Source organism: Oryx dammah, unplaced genomic scaffold (assembly GCF_014754425.2).
Source record: "Oryx dammah isolate SB20612 unplaced genomic scaffold, SCBI_Odam_1.1 HiC_scaffold_8, whole genome shotgun sequence".
Lineage (NCBI taxonomy): Eukaryota > Metazoa > Chordata > Mammalia > Artiodactyla > Bovidae > Oryx > Oryx dammah.
Window position 1 is genome coordinate 53,967,044 of NW_024070192.1, and position 8,691 is coordinate 53,975,734.

Genomic DNA, 8,691 nt, shown 5'->3' on the forward strand with positions numbered 1-8,691 from the left:
CAGGCTGAACAAATGAGATTTCCCTTAATAAAGAGATAAGGGTCTGGCCTCGGAAACTGAAGGAGGAAACTGGCCATCGCGGTGGGGGGGTGGTTTAGTCGGCAAGTCATGTCAAACTCTTGCGACCCCATGGCCTGTAGCCCACCAGGCTCCTCTGTCCATGGGATTTCCCAGGCAAGAACACTGGAGTGGGCTGCCATTTCCTTCTCTAGGGGAATCTTCCCAACCCAGGAATCTAACCTTTGCAAATGGATTCTTTACCATTGAGGCACCAGGGGACTGGGGGATGCCTTATTATACAAAGGGATAATTAGGGCAGATGGTAAATTATGCCCAGACTCACTCTTGCCCCGAGATGCTAGGCAGTCTCCCGGTTTCTCCACACAAGGAACAGAAACCACAAGCTCGAGCAAAACTCTTCCAGGGAGCCAACACTTTACCCAAAGAGACCAACGAAAGGGTATGATGATATGACTGATCCAAATCATTCCTGTTTCTCCAACGGCTTCAAATTAAGTCATCTTTTTAGAGGAGTATGACCCCTTTATTCTTTACAGGCAGAGAGGGGAAACTCTCATATGTTTTACCAAATGAAATAATCATCCAGAGAAACAGAAAGACACAGAACAGACCTATCTTCTTCTGATCAAAATGCACTTCACTAATTAATGGATACTGGTCTCCAGAGAGTTTGCCCTCGACTAGTTAATAATGCCCATTATACTTCACTTGAGATGTGAACATTCATATCGTAAAGGGGGAGAGATGAACTGCAGAATTCAAAACCCTTCCTCGGGTCGCTCATTAAAATTCTGGTCAAAACAGATTTTTATTTATGTGATACATTAAAGAATATTATGACAGTCCTAATATGAAATCTGTTCTTCACTGCTACGAGTTTTCTTTCGTATTCAGTTACAGCTTCTTTCCAGCAGTCTTGTTTTAACACCTCCATGGAATATTTCTCCAGTGAGTGTTAGCAAGGAGGGACAGCCAGAGAGCAGAGAAACGAATTTTAACTGAAAGACAGGCTGACGCATCACCGACAAGCGCACCACCCAGTCCCCGAGGAGGGGCACGGCTCACCTTGCCACTGGGACCCTGACACACACACACACCAAGTTTGCAGGAGGTAAAAAAATAAATAAGGCTTGAGTTAACATTCGACTCTCCTGTCGGCCAGGTTTTGGCCTCCAACACCACCTTCAGTCTGAAATTCCCCTGGTTGGGCTCAAGTTCTGTCGGAAAATAACCATTGATAAGGCAGGCGCTCTCTGCCCGCCCTGCCCCAGCAGTCAACCAACATACCGCACCCCCAGCTCCAGGACCCCCAAAAGATGCCGAGGGCTCAGACGGAGGGCCCGGCGAGCAGAGTCCACGCTGGGTGACATCCCGGGGCTGGGGGGTCACCCGCCAGGCAAGCGCCAGGGCCTGGGGTGCTGGCTGCAGTCCTACTGCCGCAGCCCGGGGACCACTCAGAGCCACACCCCTCGGCACCCCCGAGGACAGACGCTGCAAGAGGACACAGTTCTGGGCCGGGTTACACCACTGTGCAACCTAACAATAGTTTCCAGAAACAGGAAATCCTAGCACCCAGCTCACAGAGCAGAGGCGAAGACTGAGGGCGTCAATACGCATCACGCCCCTTCCACGGCGCCTGGCACAGACACTCAGTTACCGCTGCCATCGTTACTAGACCTCTCACAGGATCAGCGTCACAAAAATAACGTGAAAAACAGGAGGTAACCGAGCCATAATGGGAAAGAATCTGAAGAAGGATGTCTACACACGTATGTACACACACACACACACACACGTGAATCACTGCTGTACACCAGAAACTAACACAACACTCTAAATCAACCACACTTCAATCAAAGAAATTAAAAAAAAACAAAAACAGCAAGGACCAGGTATGGTATGACCACACCCTAGGTCTTCTTGCAGGCACTTTACCTTTCTTAACTTATTTCTCACCAAAGCTCAGTGAGATGGAGAAACTGAGGTTCGAGGACGTTAAATGATTTGCCCAAATTTATACAGTTAACAAGTAGTCCGGTCCGGATCCACACACGGGCTGTTGAACTCGAAAACAACAGTGGTGACTGAACCAACAACGATGATGCTGGCAACGATGAAAATGAGGAGTCGCAAGGCCCTCACCCTGTGCAGACCCTCTGATTCTTCACAACTCCCTTCTGAGGGAGTCACTGTCATAAGCCCCATTTTAGAGATGAGCAACCTGAGAATAGGTGATTTCTCAGTGTTGCAGGACCTGGGATTCAGATGGAGATAAAGGATAGAAAAATTGTTTGTGAAGAATGTGTATCATAAAAAGTAAGGTCTTATTATGAAATCCCTAGAATTCCATAGAAAGATGTCTTCACCAACTGGTTTAATGTTAGCTCACATCCCAAAGTCTGATAATTCACCAAAACCATCCCAGACTCTGGGGAGGGCAGGGGACACTTTGACAAGCTTGAGAAATATCCTGTCTTGTTTTAAAGTTGAAAGCATCACTGAAATACTCACCAGAATATATTAAAATAAAATATTGTCCTCCTGGTTTTAAAAAAAATGGGAGAGTTGAGGAGGAGCTGCAAAGGAGAGGAGAAATCTACGGTTTGACCAAGTCAGGGATTTTTCCAGTTTCCTGCTAGAGTAACCTGATCCAAGTTCTGGGTGATCAAATGACTAACCTGGAAATTTGAAGATTCACATTTATGGAAGAAACAGCAATTCTTCCAAATCAGGAAACCCTGCTAATCCTGGAAGCCTTCTGAAACATCAAGGATCACACACTGTTTGGAAAGCAATAAACACTGAAGATAGTCCCAAAAGTTTGTGCTCAGTATAGAAATAATCTAACTCCTTTGATTCATTCATTTCTATTATTTGCTTAAGCATTAGGGGGAAAAAATGCTTTAAGAAAATATTTCACTATTTTTGTTTAGAGATTTAGGTTTCCTTCTAAAGAGAGAAAGGAAGGGAAGAAAAAGAAAGAATCACACGGAAGAAAGAGAGGGAGGGGAGAGAAGGAAGGAAGGAGTCACATGGCAGGCTCCAACCTGAAATTCTCAAAATACCGTCCCCAAGAGCCAACTATTTCTTCATTAATGTGCAAAGCCATTCCTCCCCTTGCACAGCTAAAAGGTCTCACTTCTGGGAGACCATGCTTAAAGAAACAAACTGAACTGGCTAAAAACCACAGTTTTATCCCTTTTATTACCTACACAGACACTTCACCTTTTCCCCTTCCCCTTAAAAAAGTGCCAAGGCCACAAGAAGTGGAAAAAGTATTTCTTCCGGGATTACCCAGGGAAGAGAAAAGTATAATTTTAAAAGTGCAAATTTAGCGTGGAAGCCATAAGCCCTTTAAATCTCACCTTGGGCTTTATGCAGCTGTGTTCTCATGACCACACCTGGCAAGCTCAGTGAAAATTATGTTAACTACACACTTGGGAAATGGTGAAGGCCTATCTCAAGCCATTCAGCAAGCGTTGCAGTACCACTCCTGCAAGGGGACAACGTTTCCAGCTCTTCTCTGCCCAGGCACCAGCCCTTGCACAAAACAGCAGCAGCCTACTGGCTTCAAGTGTGCCCAGACGGACCCAGCCTACTTGAAACCAACACATCCACCGCTTCCTCGGTCGGACTGAGGGCATCTGGGGTCTACAAAGTTGTTTTTCCAAGACAGGACAAGCTGTTCACTTAAATTCTCCTCTCCTTAAACTCCAAGTTGTTAGACCTGAAAAGAGGACCCTCCAAAAGAATCACAAGAAAATGGCCAACTTTTCCTGATGGAATCTCAACAATGCTTAAAAAATAAATAAAATGCTTGCATAAATATTGCAACAGACGGTGCTATGTCCTCCCACGAAAGCACAGGTTGGTCCCTGCCCCAAGATGGATGCTCAGACCCACCTGGGAATAGCTGACTAGCAGACGCACGGTTATCTCCCACAGCGCCTGGCCTGGGCCCCCTCCCTGCCACACGCTGATACCCTGGAGAAACGGGGTGTACCAGGCTTCAAAACATCACTGCCAGTGCTCTGCTTGAAATCTGAAATCCTTGGCAACCACCTCTAAGTGCTAAAATCCTATTACTGCTTCTCCTACTTACCTTGGGTTGTGCTCGACGAGGAAATGCAACTTTGGGGTCAATCTGGGGGAAAAAATGGAAAAGTACGAGTCAGCTGCAGGACTTTGAGGGGAGAAAAACAATTACGATTAATCGCCTAGTATTAATCACTCATTTCTCAGGCTTTGAACCCAGCTTTCAGTAACTTCTCAAATAACTCCAAAGTTTCCTTAAAGTTTGACGTAAACTTTAACAGTCCCTCCCAAAATGTAACAAACACGGCAAGCCTTCCTGAAATGCCCCACTGTGTATTTCAATGTGCAATGCTTTAACAAGCCAGAGTGTGTTCTTATTTAGGCAAGGACAATGAACATTAAACAGTACCTGCATCTAATTTGTGATGCACGGCTGGGAGAAAAGATGGGAGCGTCATCATTGAGAAAAATCAAAACATGAACATTACATGGACAGTCCTTTCAGCAATAAGTAATTGGATGGCAGCTCTTCTCCTCAATGATAACTAAACAACACAGGTGGAGAAGAGGATTCCAAAAAGTTTTAAAATTAACAACATCCAAAAAGCCCCCCATCGACATCCAACAGGATGCTCTGCTTGAATTAGTTCACTCATCTTTTGCAAAGTAAAATTACCTACGATGAATCAGAAGGACAGTTCGTTCTGTAGTTATACCTCAAAAGAAGTGAAGTTGCTCAGTCGCGTCCGACTCTGCGACCCCATGGACTGTAGCCTACCAGGCTCCTCCGTTCATGGGATTTTCCAGGCAAGAATACTGGAGTGGGTTGCCATTTCCTTCTCCAGGAGCTCTTTCCAACCCAGGGACTAAACCCAGGTCTCCTGCATTGTAGACAGACACTTTACCGTCTGAGCCACCAGGGAAGTCTCAAAAGAAAGCAGGTGTCAAAAAACTATGGAGTCTGAGCTGGTTCTTAAAATAATAATGAAAAATTAAAATAAAAGGAAACGTAGGAGCTAAATGCACCTGGATTTTAAAAATCACAGGGGTAAAGATCTATCAGCAACCTAAACCCATATTACAAAAGTAAGGCCATTATAGGGAGAAAGTAAAAGAAAAAAAAACTACTGAAAGAAAGCAGTCAGAATCTAGTGTAACAATTAGTGTATTCCCCCCCACCCCAACCCCAATCTGAATGGAGAAAAAACTGTACTCCACATCAGACATCTGCAGGTCTCAATCAGGGACTGGCTTTAAAACCCCAAACAATTCCCACAGAAGCTTTTGAGCCTGATAGGCTGATATGAGAGGGGAAAAGTTGCTGGAGAGAAAATATGGAGAAGGAAGGAATGAAAAAATATTCCCACTGTTAGTTTTCATTAGATTTCTAAATGTCACAAATCTTCGGGAAGAATTCAACCCAGAGCGTGGCAAGAATACAGCTACAAGTTAGTTATTTATCCGCTTTGGCTTTCATATTAAAATTTTCCCCTTTTAAAATGTAAATCTCAACCTTGTTTTCAGTTCTGCCACGGGGGCGGAGGGGTGAATAATGCTTTGGGAAAAAGCACAGGGTAGGGGAAAGTCACACCAGAGCTGATTCGGTTCCCAGACTTAACATCCCCTAGGACCTAGGCGGTAAGACATAAAGATTTACCACTTTTATTAAGGTAGTTTAAAGACCTCATAAAAGTCTGCAGCATGTTTTCCACCTTTAAACATCACCTGAGAAATGAGAGATTACTTTGCAAAAACTAAAACACACAAAAAAATCTCTGATCTAGGAAACTACCCTTTCATGGAGATTAACATTACCGCAGCTACAGGTATATTCAGCACTGACTAGGAGCTGTCGACAGGAGAAATACAACAGGTGTGGATTTTCCACGTTGTTGACCAAACATAAGACAGATATGTCTTTTCATAAACACTCCCCCAAAGTTGTTGTGTGTGTTTTTTTTAAGTTGATCAGCACACAATTGCAATAAGCACCATGTCTGTGGGCTAAAAGGGTGAGGAATATGTCAAGAGGAAAAGGCCAGGAGTTGGAGGAAGGTAAGGAGAAGTAAAGAAAGCAGAGCGCTTAAAAATATATATATATATCTAAAATTACAAAACTAGAAGTCAATTCAGAATTCCGGTATCGGGTGTTGGTAACAGCGTGTTATACCACAGTGAAAGTTCTTCCACGGGTCAAGTCTACATGCTGAAACCTCAAATGGAGAGGACAGGTCAAGAGAAGAGTGGCAAATCCCAACCTTTTGTACATCCCTGTCAACTATTTTTTAAAAAACGAACGAAAAAGAAAACTACCAAAAATGAAAACATTAGTTAGTTAGGTACAGCTCTACTTACTGTAGCTACAAATCCTCTAGGAAAAAACTAGGGTACTATTTTGGATGTGAATGGCCGTTACCTAAACAAAGCTTTTAAGGTAACGGTAAACAAGATCCTCGTTTCCATGTCAATAAACCAACCGCGTCTGCCTCCTGCACTGAACGTTGAAACAAAGTCAAAAGCTAGGTTATACTAAATAATAGTGACCAAAACATGTCTACAAACAATTATTGAGGCAAAACTGCAGGCATCTGATATGGAGGGAGACAACCCACCAGCCACCATAGAAACCAAATGCTATTTCTCCCCCATAGGGTGGGCAGAGGGGTGGATAATAAGTTACCAAATTTACCCTGAAATCTCTCTCCTCTTTAATGGTATTAGCTTCGTGAAATGTCTAGCCGAGAAGTCTAGGAGATAAAAAATCCTTCAGAGGTCCGTTATCACCCTGCAAACGACTGTCCCTGAAACTAAACGATCTCAAAGTGCAAAAAGGCTGGGCCACAAGCTAGGACAAGTCTAGCTCCGTTAATAAAGCAACTTGGAGTGTGGGGGGTCTTTTCTGGGGGCAGGAGGCAGCAGGAGGTACGCCTCTGACCTCCGATCAGAGAAACGGTGAATCTGCAAAATCAATTCAGGGTCACCAAAGGTGGCCAGGTTTTTCTCTTCTTCTCCTCTATTCAGCGTTAAAAGTCAAGAGGGATTTGAAAAGATCACTTTTTCTACTCTTTTCTTTTACAGAAGAGGAAACTGAGGCCTAGAGACAGGCAACAGCTTGCCCAAGCTCTGCTGGGACAGCTGGGCCTAGAACCTGATTCCCTGCCCTGACCCAGTGGCCCATTACGGAGAGGTGAGTCCCCAGCAGGCCAGCACTGCACCCCAGGGTCGCCTCAGGGACCCTGCCTTGGGCAGCCGTACAAAGACCTTGGGGAACTTCTAGTAGGCAGACAGGGAAGGCAGGGGAGCCACAGTAAACCGCAAGAACTCCTCTCCATTCCCCACTAAAAGTATTCTCATACACTGGTAGTGTCTTCCCTTCCTCTTCTGACCTTAGAGACCCATACTCCCTCACGACTGGACCTGAAAACCTTCTCATGCTGCAAATCCACCTACAACTTAAAGGATCTGAGAAAGGAAAGGAGAAAAAACAAAACAAAACAGTGATACCCAAGGCCTTATCCCTTATCAGCCTTAGATTTCACACCATCTGGAGTCACCCACTGGACGCCCAGCTTAGCTCTGGGAGGTCTCCTTCCCTTCTCAAACCGCATTCCGAATCCCAAGTGCCCCCCAGGAACCTGTTGCCTGGACAGTGATTAGCGCCCCCCGGCCCCCCGGGCGGCCCTGAGACCGGCCGTATGTGCCTTCTATAAGCCGATTCGAACGGCCACACTGGGGAAACGCGGGCAGGGCTCGGCTGACAAAGGAAAGTTGCCTCGGCCCGGTGCTGGAGTTTCTTTTCAGGGTCTTGTTGGTCCGGAAGGTAGCCTCTTGCCAAGCCGACTCCTCCCCCAAGCCGAGGCCTGGCAGCATCGTGGGGGTGGGGGTGGGGGGAGGCTGTGGGAGGGGTGGGGCAGACCCTGAAAAGAAACCCCCAAACCCCGCGGCGGCGGCAAACTTGAGAACCCACACGAGCTCTGCTGCAGCGCGCCCCGCTCTGAGCAGAGGCAAGAGAGGGCGCTGTCTCTTTAAACGGGGCTGTCAGGGCCCGGGCGGTCCTGGAAAGGGGGCGCGCGACCACACGGAGAGGCAGAACCTACCGTCTTGGAGTCTAACTCGTGGTGGGGCTGGCCTAACACTTTATCTACACTCGCCGGGTCTGCGAACGTGACGAAACCGAAGCCTCTGAAATGAGACAAAGAGGGGGAGACACAAACAGGAGAATGTGGCACCATCGGGAGCGGCCAGGAGTGAGCCCTCGCTGCAGAACGCAGAGCCAAGGGGCCCCCACACCCCCCGCTCCCCCGTCCCCCCATCCCCCAAGCCTTCAGCCCCCCAGGGCCCCGCACGGAAACACATCAAGGCTGAAGGGGGCCGCAGGGCGGGGGCGGGGCGCGCGGAGGTAACTTGGGGGACGCCGGTGTCCCCACTCCTTGCCCACCTCAGTTTCTGTCCTCCTCCCCTCTCCCCTTCCCTTTCTTTAACGCTTTGTTTTATTCCAAACAAGCCCCGGCACTCAGAGGAGACACAACCAGCTTTCTAAGAGGGGGGCTTAAGAGTTCGGGGCGCCGCGAGTGCACACATTAAAAAAAAAAAAAAAAAAACTATGTGGAAAGTGAATGAAGCTGAATGTCATTT

General features: G+C 46.7%; 1 protein-coding gene across 1 annotated transcript in view; it reads right to left on the bottom strand.

Moving 5' to 3' along the window:
• MSI2 (musashi RNA binding protein 2) overlaps positions 1–8,316 on the bottom strand; it is a 402,350-nt gene extending 394,034 nt beyond the window's left edge. The window contains exons 1-2 of the mRNA XM_040244274.1: positions 8,154–8,316; positions 4,124–4,165 (exon numbers count right to left, since the gene is read on the bottom strand). Coding sequence (XP_040100208.1) covers positions 4,124–4,165; positions 8,154–8,288 — 177 coding nt within the window. The 5' untranslated portion in view covers positions 8,289–8,316. The remainder of the gene's footprint in view (positions 1–4,123; positions 4,166–8,153) is intronic.
• Positions 8,317–8,691: the final 375 nt, after the last annotated feature.